This window comes from Anas platyrhynchos, chromosome 1 (assembly GCF_047663525.1).
Source record: "Anas platyrhynchos isolate ZD024472 breed Pekin duck chromosome 1, IASCAAS_PekinDuck_T2T, whole genome shotgun sequence".
NCBI lineage: Eukaryota > Metazoa > Chordata > Aves > Anseriformes > Anatidae > Anas > Anas platyrhynchos.
In genome coordinates this window covers 57,630,706-57,653,951 of record NC_092587.1, presented here as the reverse complement: position 1 = coordinate 57,653,951, position 23,246 = coordinate 57,630,706, and the positions used below count along the sequence as shown (strand labels likewise).

At 35.8% G+C, this 23,246-nt stretch overlaps 1 protein-coding gene and 1 long non-coding RNA gene across 2 annotated transcripts in view; one reads left to right on the top strand and one right to left on the bottom strand.

The window, feature by feature from the left end:
- LOC140002599 (uncharacterized) lies at nt 1-22,889 on the top strand. The gene is made up of 3 exons (XR_011809597.1): nt 1-140; nt 18,904-19,344; nt 21,115-22,889. It is a non-coding gene; the product is annotated as an uncharacterized lncRNA (long non-coding RNA).
- SLC41A2 (solute carrier family 41 member 2) overlaps nt 1-23,246 on the bottom strand; it is a 59,570-nt gene that overhangs the window by 33,188 nt on the left and 3,136 nt on the right. The window contains exons 2-6 of the mRNA XM_038180267.2: nt 16,330-17,074; nt 13,310-13,417; nt 7,437-7,508; nt 6,395-6,539; nt 4,287-4,433 (exon numbers count right to left, since the gene is read on the bottom strand). Coding sequence (XP_038036195.1) covers nt 4,287-4,433; nt 6,395-6,539; nt 7,437-7,508; nt 13,310-13,417; nt 16,330-16,884 — 1,027 coding nt within the window. The 5' untranslated portion in view covers nt 16,885-17,074. The remainder of the gene's footprint in view (nt 1-4,286; nt 4,434-6,394; nt 6,540-7,436; nt 7,509-13,309; nt 13,418-16,329; nt 17,075-23,246) is intronic.

Below are 23,246 nucleotides of genomic sequence, written 5' to 3'. Positions count from 1 at the left end.
GCTTGTTGCTCTACTTCAGAGAAAGCAGAGAAGTGGCAGAAAGAACATAAGGACATCTGTGCTGAGTGAAGCCAAGAGTCTCCTCTAGTCCAGCATCCTGTTTCTGACCATGGCCAACAGTTAAGGCTTGTGGAAAAATGGTAAGAAAATGGCAGGTTTACAGCGATGCTTCTTTCAGTGTGCTCTGCCAGTGCTGCTCTTTGCCTCAGGGGTGGGATTTCAGCACCCTACTTTCTATCTGCATCTTTCTCTTCAATACTCCTCCATAGATTCTTCTCTGATTAATTTATACAACAAGGTGGTTTTTTTTAAATCACTTTGGTCCTCCTAATATATGCTGGCAGTAATTTCCACATCCCAGTCATATACTGTGTGAAAAAGTTCCTGTAACATTTAAAAAATAAAACAAAACATTGTTGCCTGATCATTTTCTGAATGCCTCTTCCCTGCCTTTTACTGCTTTATATACTTCTCCTAAGCTGAAGCTACTACAAACTTATATTCCTTGTTACTATTTCATAGTTCAGCTAAATCTTGGAAACCACGCATTTGCAAGGGCTTTGTGGGTCGTTCTTACTTTAGAAAGTCTCTCTGTTTCCTAAGAGAAGAAAATATAAAGACATTGAACAAATATAAAGAGCAGAAGCAGACATTTTAGTGATAATTAGATAATTACTGATATCACCAAAGGAGAAACATTTCTAGAAGACCATATAGAAAGAAAAGTGGGAGTAACTCTTAGAAGCATACTTGAGAGCACTACTCCTTCCTCCTGCCTGTGTGTGTGATCTGCTTTTCAGCCACAGTGGCTTGATACAATGTGAGTGTCCAGCTGTAAAAATAACAAAGGACCAATTCAAGCTGGCCACACTTCTGTTATTCCTCTAAGAGACATTAGGTCACCTGTAACTAGAAATGTAAATTTCTAAATAGACGTGAAAAGAAGAAAGACGAAAGTCCAAGTTTCTTTCCCTATCTTCTCTTTGAGTTTGAGTTTTTGTTGTTGTTTTTGGTGGTGGTAGTGTGTTTTAAGAAGAAATAATGTTTTAGGAGAAACTGAAATATTAGTAGTAATTATTAAATTTTTTAAAATAAGAAACATACTGTGCTAAATTTATGTAAAGCACAGGATGCAATACTAGAAGTATTCACAAAATGACATACATTGTTTACATGCAAATGACAAATGTAGCTGCTATTAAAATCCAATTGTGTGCCATAAGGGTGCACCCAACTAGGTTTTTCCTGTAACCAGAACTGAAAAAAATTGAAAGGAGTAGAAGAAAAAAAAGAAAGAAGTAGAAGAATTCTTAAAAACAGTAAGAATCACTATTACTTATTCACTGTATTTGAGTCTCTGTGGATTCAACTTAATCAATGTTATAGAGAACATTACAATGCTCCAAAACTAATATTTGGAAGGAAAAGCTCTAGGAAACAAATTAAACATCACTGGTATATTCATTATAAAGTCGTTTGCAGAGTGAAATTTTAAAAGACAAAATAAAGTGTGACCTATGTAGCACAAGTGTCTAAGAAACCTCACTTGGAATACTTACTAGCTGAAATTTAAAGTGTAAGTCCAGCATTAATGACTCTAAATCAGGCACAGACCTGGCAAGAAGAAATTTAACCATAACCCTAGCCCCAATCTAATCTTAGCGTTAACCCAAGTTTGGCATCTTCTGCCAACTCCACAACTCCCCAGATAGGTACTACATGACTCCCAGTAGTCCTGGTCAGCTCTCTGCTGCCTTCCATCCAGCCGCTATAGCAGCTTCCCTGGCACTTCACTGACCAGCACATGTTCTAATTTTGAATTGAAGTCAAATCAACCATATCAACTGCAGGGACCTGAAATCTCTTTTATGTGGAATAACCCTAAGCTACAGTCTACTAGAATTTGGGGCATAGCAATAAGCCTAGATAAAAAAAAATTAAATTAATTATTATCCCAGCCCTAGCATTAGCAACGGACACTACATTTTATACAAATAAGGTGTTTCTCTGCTGTTTTCCTCACCGGAAAAAAAAAAAAAAAAGTTAAAAGTCTTTTACTTTTCACTATAAGTCTATAAACTTCTTTATAAGCAGTATTTAGAGGAAGTATTTGAGAATTAAGTTACTTTATTAGAATATAGATTTTAAAATACATTAAAATATAGTTATTAAATACACAGTGCAATTTAAGTTTTAACAAAAATTAACAAAAATATTAAAAATGGATGTATTGCACACCGATGCATTTAAGATGACATGTCAACACATTTAAAATATGATAAATCAAATACCAAAAATATAGAATTATAGTCTGAAAGTGAAGAAAAATGCTAAGTTACTCCAAGGCAGCTTGAGATTTATTTACGTACCTTTTCTGATTGATGTAATATTTACATAAAACAACTCATTTTTTTAAAAAATGAAAACGACTTTAAAAATGAGCACAGATGTAAAGAATATATGCAGGGATGCCAACATATCTGGTAAAACTATCATGAACAGTACAAAATTTGGCCTGTGCTATATTGTACTATAATTGCCTACAGTTAAATATTTTAAAATACAATATACTTTAAATAGCTTCTCTGGAAGGAGTGAGCTGCAGTAATAATTTAATTTTGAATATGTTTCTGAACAGTCTTTTTCTCCTGCAAGAAGATGTTCTCATACTTTTTGTTTCTTCATGGGGAATAGAGGAGGATATGAAGAAACAGGAAGAAAAAGATTGATTTTCAAGTTCCAATTTCTCATTTTCCAAGCTCATCTCTCTTTCTCTGACAATCAAGAATTTCGCTACATCTGCCAAAATACAAGCATGTTTTTAATGATAATAATTATTGGCATATTCATTTTTAGAATTCATCTTGTGGCAATGAACCTTGTTCAGTAATCTGCTCCTTTATGAGAGTAGGATTTAGACACTTTGGGGCCTAGAAATTAGAAAGCCAGTTTTCTAAGGGACTATAGAAACATGCAAATAGCTAGTAGAAGAGAAGAAAAGCAGACAGTAAAAAAAAAAAAAAAAATAATAATAATTTGGACCTGTTTATGTGTAATTCCCCTGCTCATAGCTATAAGTGGGAAAATAAGCAAATAGTGAAGAACTTCACCAAGAAGCCAGAGAGAATTCATGCATCAGGCAGGATTAAATCATTGTTTTCTGTAGTCGGTAGCCAAGGAAGGCCTTTCCTTTACTGCTCAGCTTTTCACAGCAGTTATTCATTTTTTCACCTTTCATGGAAGAGCTGCTGTTCTGAAGAAAGCTAAAGCTAAATTTTCAGATTTACGTTTGAAATATATTCACCAAGTTTATTAGACAAAACAAAACAAAGAAAACCAAAGACAGTCAGATCATTATTTGGAGAACCTGGAAGTGGTTACTTTATTCACTGAAAAGCAGAAGGAAATGGTGGGAAAGCTTGTAAAATCACGCTTGGGACCAGGGAACAAGAGGGAGACATGGAAGTGTCAATGAAACAGATAGGAAAGAGTGGGGAATATATATAGGAAGCAGGAGTAGGGAAGCTGCGGAAACAAGGAGGTATTGCAATACTTGATAGGAGTCAGAAGGAAACTTGTTTTGCGTAATTCACTTAAAAGTCATAGCAATCACAAAGCACAAATTGATCTAAAATTATGCTTCACTTCTTTGAATACATACTTGTAGTCTTGCTATCATTACTTATGTTACTTAAATTAGTGCCATTTTGATTTCCAAGCACATGTATAGTTGCAGCTCAAGATATTTTTGAATGGTGTCTAAAACCACACCCTACCAAAAAAATAAAAAAATTCTCAAAGCAGAGCTCATCTCCTGTAAAGTAGCTGATTGAGGTAGCCAATTTAACACCTTCCCCTCAGTGCAAAAGGACAATTCAATAGGGCTCTGGGAAGCAAATAATTGATTCAGAGATGGGCATCCAAGAAAATCTGGGTGAAGACAGCTTCCCCTCTCCTCCCACCCCAAAAGAAAGAGGACTAAATTCAGCAGCTACAATTTCTAATTCACGTGGAGATTGGCTGTGATACTGTGAGAGTCTTTTGCCTATAACAAGGTTGTGCCAAGACAGTGGTTAGTGATTAGATAATAATATAGTGATTAGATAAAAAGAAAGAGCATGATATAATGTTGAAACCAAAGATCATTCAATCATTCAACAATATAAAGGTTGTCAAAAAAAATGTCAGTTTAACATATTTTCTAAGCTTCGCCTTCCCTGCCTTCTCCCCACCACCCTCACCCAAAAAAGGCTTCTAGGGAGATATATACTTAGAAATATACTTACCAAGGCAAGTATAAAGACCCTGACTTATCCATGCTAGAATAGCAAGAGTGATAAGATCTCCAAAACTTGCTGCTATCGGAGTGGCAACGTTGTCAGGATTAATACCAGTTTTCTTTGATCCGACAATAACTCCAACCATTATTATTCCTAGAGTCAATGAAGAAGAAAGTACAGTAATCATATCTACTGTTGTAATCCCATAGGAAATTTCAAAATAATGGCAATTTCAAACCTAATAAATAAGAAGTCTGTGCTTTTGTCCCGTGATGATCATTCTTCTCACCTAACTGATTTCTGCATTTTTAAATTTTAGCCATTCTTAAAAACAAAGTTAGATATTTGAAAAAAATCCAATAAGTATGCAAAAAATTGAGCCATCTGTACAATCAACTATTTTGCTTATGGTTAGAATTAGCACAACTGAAATCATAAATCAACCACTTCCTGAAGAAAAAAATATTCAGTGTATTATTTCTACACTCCATTAACTTTAGCTGACTGAAATTTAAATGGCTCCACAGTGAAAACAACATAAAATTAAATACTTGGACGTCAGATATTGTGCAAGGTTTCCAGCTAAGTACTCAACACCAAAAGTCAAGAAGCTACACAATAATTTAAACTGAAACTAGGCAACACATGAAAATGTAACTTGCTACGCACTTAAAGCATTACAAATTGAAGCTGTTGGTTTCTATTTTTTTCCTACATACACCAACACTAACTTTTAAACAGACATTTCCCTACTGAATAGTTACTAAAAATAACTCACATTGCTATTAACATCCTTCTTTGGCATAACTTGAGTTAATTTACCCCTCATCATACAATACACAAAAGCACTTCAACTGTGTATACTATTCCTCATGTTATTTTAAAGAAATTTTGAAGAATTGGTATTACAATTTTCATGTATTTTAGCAAGTAATAGTATGTATTGTAGCGTAAATGAGTTCATTTTCAGAGAAGCTGCCTGAAGAGTTACACTCCAAGAAACTTGCAAAAGAACTGAAATGATCTGGTTTGATCACAATATCTGAAAAGCACCTGTTTCATGCATAGGAGGCAGAAACTTAGAAAGTAATTTCCTGTGCTGGCCTATCACCAGATAACATTAAAAATTTCTCTTCATGTCTAGCTTATACATAAGTGGAAAAAACATGCTCATGTTCCCCTGTTCTCTGGCTGCTCTTCATTTTGTTACATGATCAAATTTAATGGCTTTGGAGTCACTAAAGTGTATGCTCTTAATTTCATGCCAAATATTAACAATTTTGCACTTTTCACTTAATTAAGCATATCAAATTAGTAAAAAGGAAGCTAAACGTTTTACTTGATTTGCTATTACTAAGACTACTGATAGCATATTTTCATTAAGAATATGTCAAAAATAGAGGAACCTTTTTTTCCCCCTTCATGTCCATTAAATACCATATTTGACAGTTAAATATGTCCTGACAATTGGCAAGAGAAGCTTAATTTCATCACGACATGTGGCTCCAGGCAGATACATTGGCACTGTTTGTAGAAGGGGACTTGAACTTAATCCAGAACTTTCAGATAGCAAGCCAATTTGTTAATTTCAGAAACAAAGCAAAACACAAAATAATATATAAGCAGCATGGATAGATAACCAGGGAGTTTGGATTCAGCTAAGTTAACATCTGAATTCACTTGAGCTTATTTACAAATAAGTTCCATGTATTAAGTGTTAAGAACATACTTTGTACGTCAGTTAATATAGAAAGTAGGGGAAAAATTCTCCATCCTATTAGATGAAATCTAAAACCATATTTTATTTTATTTTATTTTATTTTATTTTATTTTATTTTATTTTATTTTATTTTATTTTATTTTATTTTATTTTATTTTATTTTTTTAGACATGCTGAGGACGTCAAGCAAATCAAACCTTTTCGAAAGAATATGACAGATAATGTAATATTCAGGCCTCTATGGAAACTGCAGAAGGGTTTTCTACCCTCAGCTGTGTTTCACATGTATTACAGCTTGCTGGACTTGAATTGTTAACGAACAGAAACATAATACACACTCAGTATCCGCAGAGAACTGAATAACTGTAAAAAGTAACATATACACTTCTTTTACCTTGTAAAAGAGAAGCTATGAATGCAGTTGCTACACTGCTAGAACACAGGAGGATTGAATGATCAAAGCGGTATTTGCCCTCTGGAATCCAGCCCAATATAACTGCTGCCACTGCTGCCAGAAAACCAACTACTGTTGCCTGAACCTGGGAAAGAAAAGAAGGTGAACATTTGTTTTTTAGTGATCAGCGTTTCTTAAAAATAATTGAGACTTAGGAATATTGCAGAATCATTCTCTGTTATTCTTTCCTCCTATCTACATTTTTTTGCAATTTGTAAAGGGAGCATGCTCACACACTCTGTATAGACAATGATAACCCTATATGATCGAGAAGAAAAATCTTATGCTAGCAGAAAAGGCTTTACTGATAATTCAGAGACCCAGGAATAACAGAAGTCAAATTAGGGAAAAGAGCTGAGGAATTACCAGAAGCCAAAAATGAAATGCCCAAAGAGGTTCCTAAGCCACTTAAAACAATGAAGTCACAGCATAAACATTTCAAGTATTTTTGAATATTTTTTTATAACATACGAGTATGAAATAGTTCTAAAAATTAAGAAATAGTTGCTCTGGAGAACAAACACTCCTTTGTTCAAATGACCCAGCTATTTAAAATATTATTTATTATCAAAAAGCTCCATCACATACTTTTTCTTTAAATATCAAGTCCAATGAAAATACAGCATTGAAAGTATTTGAGAGGTTATGTTCAAGAGGTTTTACTAAACCTGAATTTTTTCTCCAATCTTCCTTAGAAATGCTCTCTCAGAAAAATTAAAAGGAAGTACCCTTGGTGCAGTCACGAAGAATACTTTACCTCTTCTTGTGATACATGTAAGCTCATATTGTTTTAGAGAAGAACTACACTGTACCAAAAAGAGAAAGAAAGAAAAAAACAAACATACACAGCCCCTGTATGTTAAGTATGAACCAGTGTAATAGAGGTAGTTTCCTGTTAACATTGTCTGTCTCTATACTTGATTGACTTCTAAAATAACTTCATTCATCTAGAAAAGTGAATCAGACAAGTCAATTTATTTACCTGTTTTAAGGCTAAATTGCCAATTATTAGGTTCCATTTCTCAATGGGAGAATCCATTTTTCCAATATTTACCTGTCAAAATTACAGGAGAAATTTAGATGTTTGGGTTTAATCTTACATTTCTTAGAAAATGCACTAACAAGGCAGAAACCTACAAATTATTCAACTCTCACCGAAAGATAGACATTTTGAAAGCAAGTGAAAACTGTGCTGCACTTTTTCAGGTTAAGCATTGCTGTTGATTTAAAATTGTATTCACACTAGCTATCCAAGAGCAGCTAAGCTTGATGCAGTTTTACACAGTAACTTGTTTAACATTAGCTTATTGTGCAAGACATACTAGCTGCCTTGTGTTCCAGGAATGGCCAGGCAACACCAGTGATTAGATCAGTGGCTGGAAGGGAAAATGCTCAGTGTTCAGTCACTTTAAACTAAGCTTGTTTTTGTGGTCCTTTAATTCTATGAGCCAATAAAAAAATGCACAACTATGCAGTGTATGGACACAAACACTCTCATGCAAGTGTTTTAATTGACTGCAGTGGAACTACTTGCATAGAATAACTGCAAGTGGTTACAGACTTATGATGCTTTAAATGATATAGGTCCAGTCTTAAAGCAGTAGCTGAAAAGACAGCAAATGAATTATTCTAACAAATGAACAAATACAATCTTTTATAATGTATTTCAAACCTGTATTTTTTGAGTTAGAGGACAAAATCTGAAGATGGTACGTACCACTGCAGTATAATGATATTTAAAATAACGACATTCTTGCAAAAATGGAGTAAGTTTTAGCATAAGTTTCAGTGGTGTTTCCCATACAATCCTAACCTACAAGATACTTTATATTTCTCAAAATGTAGAAAGTCTTAATGCATATTTTCCCTCTTTTTATAGTTTCTTTATGATCAGTTTTATACTTCAATTTCTTTTCCACTTTGTTCCACTTTGTGATATTAATGAGTTGTGAGGAACTAAGTATTAAAAGAAATACCAGCTTAAGAATAGGAAATGTAATAAGACACTTTATCCCAATCCACACTATAAATACTTTACAGTGTTTGAAGTACAGTCAAAGTTCCACAAATATATGCATTAATTTTAAGTACTACATCAATATTTAAGGACATTTGGATAAGAATTTCCCTTGCGTCATTCTGAAATATATATACTAAATGAATTAAATGACAGGTTATAGACAGCTTCGCTTTTTTTGTCCTTCAAAAAAGTTTTTGGAAGAAAAGCACCCTATCAAACCAGTAATCTTGCAAAGAACTTAATCCAGGCTTAGAGAGAGCTGCTACCAGAAGGCATAGTTCTTTTTCCCCACTATCATCCACACATTCACCTTGTCTTTCTTGAACCAGGTCCACCAATTGCATGAGTGAGTTCACAGGAACTTACAAGTCAAGCAGACTTGCTTGATGGTTTGATGAAAAACACTCATTCTTGTGGAGTAAAAAGATTTGTTTATTTTTTCTACAAAATGATCTGATCCATCCGTGGTTCCACAAATGGGGTTTGGAAGGAAGAAGGAGAGCAGGAGCACTCCTTTCAGTTGAGACCAGATTTATTGTAAGACTGTGGAATACACACACCTAAACAAAAGGCTTACAAAGTCTATAAATTATAGTCAAATTGCTAATGCCTAACACCAGTAACACGTAGTCAAAACAAGAGAGTCTGCATAAAGTTTACAGGGATGTCTGGATGAGTGGTTCTTGTTTCTTTTTGTTTTCATTTATTTATTTATCTGTTGTTGCTATTGTTTTCACTTCCTCTTAAAAAAAAAGAAAAAGTAGTAGGGAGAAAAGGCAGCAGTGCGAACTGAGACAATGAGAATGACTCAAACAACAAAACTACGCTGAAGAATACAAAACACACAATATAAATAGTATGCTTGAATGAGCAGTTGGCCTAAGCACGTCTCATACACTTCTGCCAGCACAGCAGTGGGATAAGAGAGAATTTCACATCCATACCAACACCGAAGAGAAGTACGAGCTACACCCTGAAGTTGATTGAAACCACAAAGATGATTAGTTTACAGCCCCAAGAGCACAGACATACACAAATTCAGCTGCAATTATAAGCTAGCTGAGCAAGAAGGGTATGAATTAGTTCCAATGCTGACGTCATGCTGGAAATGTCTTCCTCAAAGGCAAAGCTATTCACAGAGGCACAGTCTTGTATTTAGTGTGTACTTGGTCGGAAGCTGGTGTCAGCAAATTTAAATCAGAGGAGAGAAGATTAATCACACAACTCCCTCCAAACTCATACTTCCTCCTACTGCTTAAATATGCCCTGAATTAATATACTCCTCCAGTTTTCACTTAGGATGAGGATGACAGGAGCAAAGGTGAGATGGCTGAAGAGCGTGCAGGTCAATGAAGTTAATGTGAGGAGTGCAAAGGTCAGAATAACCTATTTCATGGAGATCCAGGAGACCTGGCATGTAAAATGCAGGTCCAGTATCAAGGTTTTTGATGGAAGTGTTCAGTAGGAATGATACGAGATGATATTGCACCTGTTTTAAAACCTGGGGGACGCAGAGCAAACAGGGTGACTGTTCTAAATTCTCATGTGGCAACAAAGCCCAAACTAAGTTCAAGTTGTCACCTGTACAAAGTTACAAGTAACACGTAACATGTCCAATAGTATTTTTTGTGTGTTTGTATGTGGTTTTTTTTTTTTTTTGGTGCATTGTTAGTTGGTTGGTGGTTGGTTTAGAAGCATTACAGAGTTCTTTTCTGTTGGTTTGCCTTTGCAGTAGCTCTCAGAGAGGATATGGCAGGCTCACAGAGCTGTGCTCATTGCAACTGATGTTAAGATGTTAAGTACAGGTGAAAACACGTAAAAGAAAGTTGCAAGGTTCTCTGCAAGATGAAATGCTTTTTTTTCCCCTGTTTTCTGACATGTAAAAACTGTCTTTTTTTTTTTTTTTTACATTAACCTGATAATGAATGATCTATATTGTTCTTATTTTGTACAATGTGGTTCTTGTAGCTCTCCACTATGTTGTGCACGTGTGCATGCACAGTCACCACAACATTTTCTGATGAGCTCTTCAGCAGCTAAAACAAATTAGAGCCACCATTGGCAAAAAGGAGAATGGTCACTGAACTGTGGCAAAGCCCCTGCTTCCTTCCCATGAAGGATGTGCAACGAACTTACAATATGACTAAGGTAATCCTGGAAAGTATTTCAGTCATCTGTGTAACTTACTCCAGGAAGCTGGGTCAGACAAGGAAGTTGGAGGCATCAGAAAACAAGCAAACGAGAAAAAGAAACCAACACAAGTCTGTTCATACAAAGCTGAGAAACAGTTTGGTGTTGGTGGTGCTATGACCATGACATCAGGAAACGCCAAAGAAACCAAAGCTCCTACATGCTACAAAACATTGTCTGAAGAAACGTACACTTCACTGACCTCTTCTTAGCCACCTAATTTACCTTCATAATAGCAAGCTGCAAACAGAGGTGGCTAACCTGGTTTTGCCAAGCCAGACATGGCAATTTCTTGTATTGAGGTGAGGGGAAGCTTTTCATGGCATGCTTGAATAAAACCTACTGAATCATCGGCTGACTTATGTCTTGATGAGATTTAATGACAGTGGTAAGTGGCCCTGGCAATACTCCTCAAACTAACCCTTTTCATATTGGGCTGTCATTAGGAGGGTTGGGCTTCAGATGGCCAAACTAGCTATGAAAAATCACATTCAAGACATTTGCAGATCACGTTATCACACAGTTACTGGGATACTTTTAAGAATGCCATTCTGGGCTGAGCAGAAGTGTCCTGAACCTCATGATGTCAACTTCAATCACTCGTAATGTCAACTTAGCCACTGAACATGCAGCCAGTGTTGTGGGAACTCTAGTATCAACTTTCTGTGTGTGAGGGGGATCAACTCCTGCATTTTTGGTAACATTCGATGGATGATACAAACTGGGGCTAATGTTCCCAGTGCAGACAAAGGGTCTATGTGATCCTTTTCCTAATGTCCCCTGAGAGCTATGCGTTTCACAAATGACATTGCATTGGTGATGATGGGGAAACCAACCACTGACGGGCCCAGAGAATATGTGCTGGAGGCATGATCTGACAAAGGTCAAGGATGTAATTTGGACAAAGAATTAAAGATCCCATTAACAGAAACAGAAGAGGTCAAGATGATTCTTAACATCTTTTTAATCTTTCAGTTAGGCACTAGTAGATATTGGGCACAATATCTACTAGTGCCTAACTATATCTACTAGTGCCTAACTAATATCTACTAGTGCCTAACTAATATCTACTATTCCCTGAATGTGCTTTTCGCTGTGCAGTACAATCACTTTCAACCCTCAGACCATGAGCTGTAACAGTAAGGAGCAAATTAAGCAACATGTCAACCCAAAAAAAAGTAAGGTAGAATATAAATTAATGTGTGACAGTTAAAGTAGTAAGGTTAAAACAGAAATTATTTTTAAGAAACGGGCAGAATACACAGAAAAGTAACAGCACTAAAATCAGACAAAACAAAACTGAATAGCTAAGGCTGCTACTGACAAAGATGCAGTACATGTCAATTTTTATGCATGAAAGAAAGGCTATGGGGCAAAACTCACTAGTTTCTGTAACAGGCATGACACCAGCAAACCTTCACAGGGCTGCTAAGGTTATGTCCATCACAGTGTGCATTTGGACAATAACTCAATATAATGTGATAATGAAATGTATTAATGACAGAAACCTGGGAGGCATTGTCAATACGAAGCATTGAAATATACAAAAACTGAGTGACCTTGAGGATTACAGCAATGGAAACAAATGAAATCCAACAGTAGAAGTGCAAGGTTATGCACTTACTGACTAACAATATTTATGCCAAAAGATGGGAGAAACAACTGGAAATAGCACAAAAGGAGAAATACTAGGACACAGTAATTGATTACGAAGTAACTATGAGGTCTAAACCCGACACTGCTCAGAAAATAAATCCATATAAATGAGAAAGTTTCAAGAGCAATTTTCAAGGGAAATAGGGAAGTGCTATTCTACAATGCCATAGCAAGGTCTCATTTGGAGTTATATACACCTGTGACCAAACATTTTATAGTAAGATTCATTCAAGCAACAACAGGCAGAGAAAAGAAGCCTTGCTGGAAAATGGAAAGTTTATCTTAGAAAGGTAGTAGTACCCAGTTCAGGTACCACAAATAGTTTAGTCGCCTAATTAGTTTATAATAGTTATTCACACACATAGAAATATTTACGCTAAAGTAATCCGGATTGCTTGGGCTAGAAAAATGAAGGTACAGAACATCTCTGGAGATGTAGAAAGGAACTATGACAAATACATACAAAAGGAGACCGAAAATAAAACAGTTATGCTATGTTACAGTGCTGACCCACACACAACAACAACAACAAAAAAAAGATCAAAAAAGAAATAAAATTATTTAGCAGGAAAGTAAAAAAAAAAAAAATAATCTTACAGTTTGATCAATAAAGTAGCAATTTGAGAAATGTTTTATTTTGGTGTCAAGAGGTCTTTGGAATAATATATTCAAAATATTCATGTTAGCATATTCAAGCCCCATCAAGGCCAAAGACATCTGCCAACCTGACAGAATACAAATGTAAATCTCAGTAATCTACTTTATCTTTTTTGAATGATGACTCAGAAGACACCAAACAAGTAAAATTTTGATATGTAAAGATTGGAAGACGGTTGTCTTTTTAACTTTGCCAATTTAATAACAGATTTAAAGAGCTCCCGTAAAAGCCAGATTAAGCCATAAACATAAAACACTAGAGTTCCCAAGATTTGTTTTCAAAAATTTACAACACCTATCTGAAGGGGGAAGGAGAAGAGAAAGTTACTTACAGCAGTTGACAGCCGGGATGCCAAGGTCATTTCCAAATTTCCTTTGAGACCAAGAAGTGCAGGAACCAAGATAAAAACTTCAGTAACATTCTTGAACACATCCCAGTGCTATTTAAAGGATACAGTGGGAAAAAAAATCAATTGAAAAATTCTCTAATTCTCTTTAGGCCTTCTTAATGTAATGCCAAAAATTCTGTAACTCATAGTTAAAGTCTCTATAAAAATTGATCTTTGAATACTAGACCTAAAAGTCTTTAAAGCAAGAACTGTTACCTATCTAGATAATATAGAATTATGACTGCCTACTACTGTTTCAAAGACCAGAATACCAAAAGCAAGAGATACAAAACTTCCTAAATTATTGCATCTCCACTACTGTACTTTCTTTGTATCTTTTAAATAAAGACTAAGCAAAGGTCATTGGAAATTTTTACTCTTCCTGTTGTATAAGTATTTATTTCTTACTCTCTCTGAAAAGAGTTCAAGTAGTTTTTCTATTTGATTGATGGGAATCAAATCAAATTTGATGCATGTAATTTCTGTTTGTATAGTGCATGTTAATTTCTGCCACTTAAATTACACTACTACTTCAAAGCCATCATCAGAAAAAATATATGAAATTTAATAACATTTATTTTATAGCAGAAAGCTAGAGCTAAATGACAAAGCTAGTTAAAGAGAGATAATTAATTTGAAGCTTTTTTAATGATTTTAAAATAATGCCACGTGCTATGGCTGCTTTTGAAAACTGCTCTTAATTTACAGTATTTTCATCTTTTCTACTGCAGCTGTTTAGAAACCTCACGTAAAAAAGTGCAAGGAATAAGCTGTCAAATGGACAGAGCTTGTAAGTGAAAAAATGGCTCCTAACTCTTACTTTTAAGTATGAAATTTTGAAGAATACAGATTTCCAAAACCCTGATTTTTTAAAGCAAATGAAGACAAACTCTAATATTTTGTGTGTGTGTTGTACACATTCTTGGTGTAGAAATACTCTACTCCTTCCTATGTCTGTCAATTGATGTATTTAATATGTAATCATGTATCAACTTAAACTGAACTAACAAAACCACAATGTAAATCATCTGTGCATTCAGGAATTTGCAGCAATTTGAAATATGATAGTAAATAGGATCAATTCTCAAACGTAAACAAGATCTCAGAATTTCCTGTATATGAATTCATGTATGTACTTACAACACAGAAAGAATAGCCATGAAAAGGTTTGTAAACAAACAAACAAACACAGAAGCTTAGAATACTTTGTCTTCCTTATGTTTTCATTTTCAGAAGATTTTCTATCACATTTCAATACCCTGCTCTACTGACATCATAGTTTTTTGCTTAGCTTAAGGTGGAAAAAGCTAACATTGGTTATTTATTTTTGTCACATTTCTCAGGGAAGGGAAGGGAAGGGAAGGGAAGGGAAGGGAAGGGAAGGGAAGGGAAGGGAAGGGAAGGGAAGGGAAGGGAAGGGAAGGGAAGGGAAGGGAAGGGAAGGGAAGGGAAGGGAAGGGAAGGGAAGGGAAGGGAAGGGAAGGGAAGGGAAGGGAAGGGAAGGGAAGGGAAGGGAAGGGAAGGGAAGGGAAGGGAAGGGAAGGGAAGGGAAGGGAAGGGAAGGGAAGGGAAGGGAAGGGAAGGGAAGGGAAGGGAAGGGAAGGGAAGGGAAGGGAAGGGAAGGGAAGGGACCCTAAGAGATCATCTAGTGCAACTGCCTTACCAATTATGGACTAACCAAAAGTTAAAAAATGGTCACCTCTTCCTTCAAGTGAACTTTAAGTATAGCTAAAGAAATTTATAGAGACAGAATGAAACAAAGCAAAACCAGATTGATTTCTCTACTGTCTTTTCAGTTTGAATAGTGTGGTTATTTCATCTGTTTGAATGATTTTTTTGTGCATCTACTCATACAGGAAGAGAGATTGTATTAGATTAGTGTTTACGACAAAATTCTGGTTTTGAAAAAAAAAAAAAAGGTAGGAAATAAAAGCAAATATAGCCTTCAAAAAGCAAAGAGTAGGCAAGAAAGTAATTTAGTCCATTAAGCCTTCCTTAGCTATTACTTTCTTCAGAATTTTCTTCAAGTATCACTGCACAAAAAATACTTCTAAGGCAACTTTTATTTTTAACTCTACCGAAATGCTGCAAACACCTACAACTGTGTTAAGCTAGAAAGCACTCTTAAAATGTTCTCTATGATATAATGTTCCTATAAAAATGTTCCTTAACTCCAAAACAGGTTTTAAAAATATTATTAATGTAACTCTTAAAATTCAGAGAAAGTTGTATTTTATTTTAATCCTGAATAACTATCATCAGTTAAATCTGCTAGCACATATCTACCACAACTATATTTCAAGGTGGAAGTGACTTTGTAGCCCTGTTCACACCAATAAGGTTTTTAACTTCAAGTGTTCTGTATACCTCACACTATATAAAAAAGTCACTTCCACTTGAATATTCAAAAAGCTCTAATACACTGCTTATGAATTTCATTCATTATATGAATTTAATGCACACTTTCACATACGCATTATCATAGACCAGATCTGCACATTATATCAAAAATTGCATAGACTTGAAGCACACATGGAAATGGGGTGATAAAATAAATTCTCCTATCTTTTTAAACACCTATGCATTGTGGCGTCACAATTAATTATAATTTCCACTTAAAGCTGAATACATTTATTACTGTCAAACAAATTTTGAGCCAATTCATGTTTGTGATTATATTTCTATCTTCAGTTAAAGCAGATGGTAACAATTTTTTTTTGTGTTGTTTTGTTTTGCCAGCTCACTGTGGCTAACCAACAACTCTTACCAAGTCTTGAATGACTCCAAATGAAATATTTGAACTGTTTAAGACAATTTTTGGGGGAAAGGAGTTCATAAGACCAGAATCTTACACAGACCTAATTACCCCTAAATATGATGAACATTTACATTATCATGCCTTAGAACTATAACACCCACAGATTACCTGTTAAAAAAAAATATCTTCCAAAGCAAATACCAACCTGCACAATATCCAAAACCATGCCGGCAGAAACAGTTCCAAATCCTGCTAGCAAGAAAGGTACAAGTATCTGCAATGCCATAATACTACTAGATTCTTTGGGTTGTTTTCTACTCCCTTCCACAATAATATCTTCATTACTGTCACTAGACAGGTTGTCTTCCTGCAGCATGGCATCTGTTTCTGAAGTGTCCATTCCATCACAGTAATTATAACTGGTAAAATCATCATATTTAGGGCTACAGCTAGTTGGGCTGTGTCCATTACTTCCATGGAAAGTTGGTTCTGCAAAGTGATGGTACTCTGTGTGCTGGTCAGATCTAACATTATAACTGTGTCCTGCTGGCTGTAATCCATCTTGCCAGATACCATTCACTTTTTTGTGTCTTTCATCCTGGTTTATTTGGTAAACCACAGGAACCATACTCAAAAGCAAATTCAAGAATTTATCAGACTGAATTGTACTAAAATTTATGGTCCAGTTTACAAAACCTTCTCTGTCATGAACTTTGCTGTTTGTTTTGGCAATGGTAGACCTGCCTTTACAGTTAGTCATAGTGCTACAGAAGTACAGGTTGGAAAAGCACTTTGTTCTTCAGACGTCAGCGAAGAAATCTTGTAGATGAGTCATCAAGTGCCACACTTGATAATTTTAAAACAGATAAACCAAAATGTTCCATTTTTGCATGCAAAAAGTTTTTTTCAGAGATCTTAGATCTTCAACAATTCCATATGCATGTCTGGATCTGGAAAAAAAAAAAAAAGGACATATAAAAACTTGAAAATATTTTAAATCTCTAGAGAAGGCACAAGATATTAGTTTAAATTTTTAAATCACCCTCTACCTCTTCAAAACAAGTGTTTGTAGACAAGCCATTCTCCTCCAACCCTCAACTACCTAAGTTGAAAGAAATTAGAAGGAAAAAAGAGAAAATTGGTTGGTGAGGAGGTTTCGCAGATCAGTGTGCTTTCCAGTGAGAGAAAGATAAAGCAACGTGGACTGTAAGTGAATTGGTGAGGGCCCAACTTTTGCCTTCTTAAAGTCCAGAAGTCAAGCCATTAGGCAAGTGCTGTGTTTAGTCCTAGACTTCCAGTGGCCTTGAAAGAAGTAAGTCCCCAGAGGAAACTGTTTGTGGAAGGTGCATAGGTGTGGTAAAACAGAGCCTACATGATGCACTGTGGTGCTGCCATTGTTCCTCATACCCTGTGCTACTGACAGGAAGCACAGAAAAAAAGGGAAAAAACACCTTTCAAAAGAGATGTGGTAAGCCTGAAGTGATATTCTGGGTGGCACAATCTTCATGTATTGACAGCCTCTGCTCCTCAGCTCTGTGAAATGATCACAAGCCAATATGGGCAAGTACAATTCAAAAGCATGCTGATTAAAGATCTTACTTACTGAATTTGTTCTGAAGCAAGCATATAAATTGCATTAAATATAAAGAGATACTATATATATAATAAAGCTGGATGTTTTTAAATAAAATAATACAATAACAAGGAAAGAAGGCAGTAGTGAAATTCAGACCAACTCCCTGACTACAACTGCTTATATTTGTGTATAAACTAAGTTTATATTAGTATATGTAGTATACCAGGGATTTAAAAATACACCTGCAGCACTATACTCATAAATATGGTATACTAAATTTTAATTAAGATTAGAAACAAAAATTGTTAGGAATTAGGATAAATAAGAAAAAATATATATATAATTTTGCACTAGGTTGCATGTATTTCCTGAAAGATACTTTATTCTGAAGTCTAGTGACCACTAAAATATTATAACTTGATCAATACTAACACCAGATGTGGTCAGTTTGTTTTGTTTTCTGCAAGTCATCCAAAGACAATGTATCTTTTATGTTTAGTGTGATTTAATGTGCATTTATTTCTGATCTCAACTTGCTGTTAGGGTAGAATATTAAACAATAACATATAGGCAGTCTCAAGTCATTTGACATCAGAAGCCACTTTGCCTTCCTCTTCTTTAGTTTTCATGTTGCAATGATAGTTGCAGTAATTGACTAGAAGTACAACAGTATTCATTTGTCTCCAAGTTTTGTTGACCTGTATTTATTACTAGACTCTGTGAACACAAGTAAATCATTGGTACAAATAAAGAACAAAGGTTGGGCAGACTGAACTAATACAATGTTGGATAACACATTTCTACAAGCTCAAGAGAAAAAAATCTATGGAAAGTTGGAAAAAGTTACATTTTTACGAACTGTGGGACATAGAAATAGTTTAGGGTTGGAGGATTTTTTATCTATTTTCCTATGAAAATAGGGCTCCTAAGATCATGTATATGTTATGATGTCTATACTTCCCATCTCTCCATTTCAATGTTTTTAAATCATCCAATATTTTTGAAGCAATTTCAATTACATTTGACAGAAAATAGAGATGTCAAAGCTTTTAGTTACTAGCAGCCTTATAGGAGAACCCGATTGGTGCCCTTGCTGTAAGGCATCTTCAAATGTGAGTTAGGATAATTCGCCTACATACAGCCACAGCAAATCAGCTTCAAATCTCCTGCTGCTTACAGAATTACTTGTTTGTTTTTTGTCAGTGAGGAGACGACTCAGACTCAACATGAAGACTTTCCCTCTACCGATTGCATTATCCAAGAAAAATTCTGACCAAGAAAATAATATTTTAATAACAACAGTGGAGCTTATTGCTTGATTTAGAAAGAAGTCGAATTTTGCAAGAGAAACAAAACCAAAACCAATATTTTTTTCTACATGTCAAAAAGAGGAACCAAGATTCCTGAAATATCTTTTTTGCCGCTCTGTAGTAGTTTGTGCTATGTTGAACCTTTTGTTATATATAAAAACTCATAGGCCTCAATTCTAGTTTCCACACACATCATTATGAGGAACAAAACAACAAAATGACCTTTGTTGCTATCCCAGAGGAGCTCTAACCACAGTCAAAAATGGTGCTTGGTTATGTGCTACAGAAAGAGAACAAGAAGGAGCCATTTGTTTTCTGCCTGGCCCAAACAAGGGTAAGTAATGAAAGTAAAAGAAAATATAAGGTGTATAAAAAAAAAGACAAGCAGATGTGACATTAAACTAGCAGCTTAACTATTATCAGCATCTGTGACAGCAGAGCTTTGTAGAAGGATTAAGAGGAATTAGAGGGAAGTTCATGGAAATGGTGGAAAATCAAGGTTTCAGGAAGGCTGTAACACAGGGTGCTGAAGGTTCCCAGCTGATTTATGAAGATGCAAAGCAGCACATGAGTTCTGCAGAGGGAAAATTTAAGATTGCTTAAGCCAGTGATTACAGTCAATCACAAGAAGCATCCAGGTTAGAGATGAAAGAATTCAAGAATGGGACATGGAACGAAAATAATGGGAAGTGTCCAAGACAAAAGCCACGTAGCCCCACTCAGCCCCACTCTAAGGTTTTTTAGGGGTGGTGGGTTTATTTTTTTTGTCTGAGGCAGAGCGGAGGAGTAAGAAATTAAAGATTTAATTTCATTCCCAGGGAAATACATTGAGAAAATTTCCCAATAGCTTTCACAAGGCAGAGTCTGGCTGTCATTGTGGTTACTCCAATGTCCTCCGGTCACATCACCAGAGTGCTAGATCGCTGACTCATGGAAATTATTCATTTCTCTGGAACTCCGGCCAAAAATATTTGGGTTAATTGCCCATATCTTTATACCATATGGGGTTTTCTCTTTGTAAGTCTAAAGTCTATACTTTCTATTTTTTTAAGATATAGATCTTTTGGGGGTATTGTGGTTTAATTTAATATGAGAGAGTATTAACAAATAGAAATCACACCTAAAAGAAAAAAGAAGGGGGACAGAAAAATGATCCAGTCAACTGTAAAAGTTATAAACAGGGAAAGAGGCTGGCCTGGGTGGCTAACAGTTGAAATGAGAAAGTACAAAGCAGTCTGGATGACAGTCATTTTTATTTTTCCTACCAAAAAGACCTGAAGTGCCAAAAGGAGGTAATGGTAAATGCTAAAAAATGAGAACTTTAGAAGACAAACTGAAAACTTACAAAATATAAATATACAATGAAGAGTAATTGCATCTTTAGAGCATACACAGAGGAAATAACTTTGAAGCCTTCTGAATGTAAGCATTTGTTTCTAAAAACCTGCTCCAGCAAAGATAATCTTCCAAATGTCATCTGATACAGTAATTTTATTCTGAGTTACAGGATGCTAATATTGCTGCAGTTTTAGTTTTTTGCTTGTACCTACAAAATGCTTGTACCTACTACATCTAAGGAACAACATGAGCTCAGGGATTAGAAGTCCCTAAGAAGCTTTATCATTGACAAGAACAATTGCGATTTTATTGTGTTGTCTAGAAAAGATATAGCCAGGTAAAGGAGCGAGCACTACTAGAATAACTCATGTGAAATAAAGAAGGTAAAAATATCAAAAATTGCATCCAAAAATGTGAGGAGATAAGTGAATCTGGTTTCTTGCCATATAATCAGGAGGTTACAGAGAAAGGTGAAGTAATAAAGAAGAAGAAAAAAAAAAAGAGATAAAGACAAAGATCCTTTGAGAAGTCAGAAAGCAGCCTCAAATTTATTATACTCAGCATGTTATATGTGAAATGAAAGGACACCTTGTCTTTCTGCCTACAAGCAAAATAACGAGCTCTGCCCAGAGGATGAATATAATCATTTCCAACTCGTTATTGTTTCCTAAATAGTTACATTTAATAGTTCCTTCTTTTCCTTCATTCACTTTATACCACATAACAATTACTGTGTGTTATTCACCTCTCTTTCTCATTCTTGCAGACACACACAAATAGGAAACAGAGTCATACCCTGCTGTGTGCTGAGGACGTGTTCCTGAAAATGAGACACTTAGCAATCTGGCACACAACAAGGCAATTTTCTCCACGAGAATTAATACAACTAATGCACACAGCAATTTTTAAAATACACACACAGAGACAGCATGTCTGATGCTGAAACTGGACAGGCAGAAGGAGATGGTGTGGAAAATACAGAGGACCACCAGCTGGAAGAGATGCTGATTTTTGGAAACGGATAGCTGCCTCAGGAAAATCTCTCATACTTCAGCCATGGGACTGAACACCTGACTGTTATCAGATTTTTCCATCCTTCACCTTTGATTGACTTGATTGGTCTTGTCGCATCTGAGGAAGGTGAAGATCACAAGGGAAATGGCACTGTTCAGGAAGAGGCAGCAAGAATGGTCTCCATTATTACCCAAACATTGCTTCAGTCAGGATTAAGTTCTCAGGAGCATATCAAGGAGGCTCTTACACGCCTTCCCAGCACCTAAACCGACTGGGTTCTGCGGCTAAAAATTTGATCGTACAGCAATTAGACTGCTGACGGCTGATTCAAAGCATGAAAACAATCCCCATACTTTTTAAAGTACCTTCAGAAAAAGCGGAAGAGGGAAGAATGTTGAAGCACAGAATACAAAACTTTTCTAAAGTCAACATTGTGTCAGGCTAAAACAAATATTTATTGAAGTCTAAGGCTGGGAAAATTAATTTTCAGATTTCTTTCAGGGTCTGGCTAACAAAATGAAAAGATAACACCAAACTAAATAATACTGAGAGCTTTCACAGGATCCATATCTAATCATACCATAGTACCCATTTTTCCTATAAGCTGCAAACAATTTTTGCAGGTAATTTTTAAAGGCAATAATAATCTCTATGCTGCACTTCTACGTGGCTTACAATAAAACAGCATAGCTTAAATGTGTCTGAGAAACACCTCTCAGTACAAGAACAAGCCTTGGAAAGGGATATTCAGGCATGTTATATGAAACATTAATGAAATACTGAGCTTTAATATGTTGACATAATAAACTGGTAGGTACTACCTTAGAAAGGGCCTTTCTTTGGACAACAGACTATGTATGTGATAATTTCTTCCAGAGAAAATTCAAGACTCTAGCTTTGCTCATTTTCACACTTGTTTGTAATACACTCCTCTTCAAAACAGTCAGCATCCCATGCACATGTACAGCAACGGGAATTTTGCCACTGATTTAACTGAGGTTAGGATTTCATCATTTGAGACATGCCTGCAAACACCATTTATTAATTAAGGAGAGATCCTGGTATTTCTGGATTTTAAATTTAAATCACCATATGTAAGTTACATGGAGGAGATGTTGATAAGTGTTTTTAAATAGTTTTCTATACCAGCTTGTGTAGCTATTGAATATCTAGTGTTTGATTCTTTTCCCTTCATGGTCTGCTTCCACCTATTCAACACTGGGATAATTATAATGGAATGGTCAGTGCCATGTCTATAGACAGATATAATGAAGAAGATTACATGAGATGGCTGTGCTACCATTCAGAGGGACCTTGGCAGGCTGGAGGAACGGGACAAGAGGAATCTCATGAAGGTTAGCAACAGGAAATGCAAAGTCCTGATAGTGAGAAGAAATAAGGTCACACTCCAGCGCAGGCTGGGAACCCAGCAGCTGGAAACCACCTGTACAGAGAAGACCCTGTTGGAGGACAAGCCGACCTTCAGCCAGCAGCATGCCCCTGCTGCAGAAAGGTCAAGAGCATCCCAGGCTGAGCACTGCCAGCAGTTGGAAGGAGACAATATTTCAGTGATCAGCCGTGGTGAGACACATCCAGAGTGCTGTGTCCAGTTCTGGGCTTCCCAGTACAAGTGAGACATGGGCACGGTGAAGCCAGTCCAGCAAAAGGTTATGAAGATGATTTGGGTATTGGGAGCATCTGATAGGCGAGGAGAGGCTGCGAGAGCTAGAACTGTTCAGCACCAAGAAAAAAATGCTCAGAGGGATCTTGCCAAGTGTACAAATAACTGGTGAGAGAGGTTAAAAAGATGAAGCCAGACTCTTCAGTGGTACTGAGTGAAAGGATGAGAGGCAATGTACACAAATTTAAACACTTAAAATTATA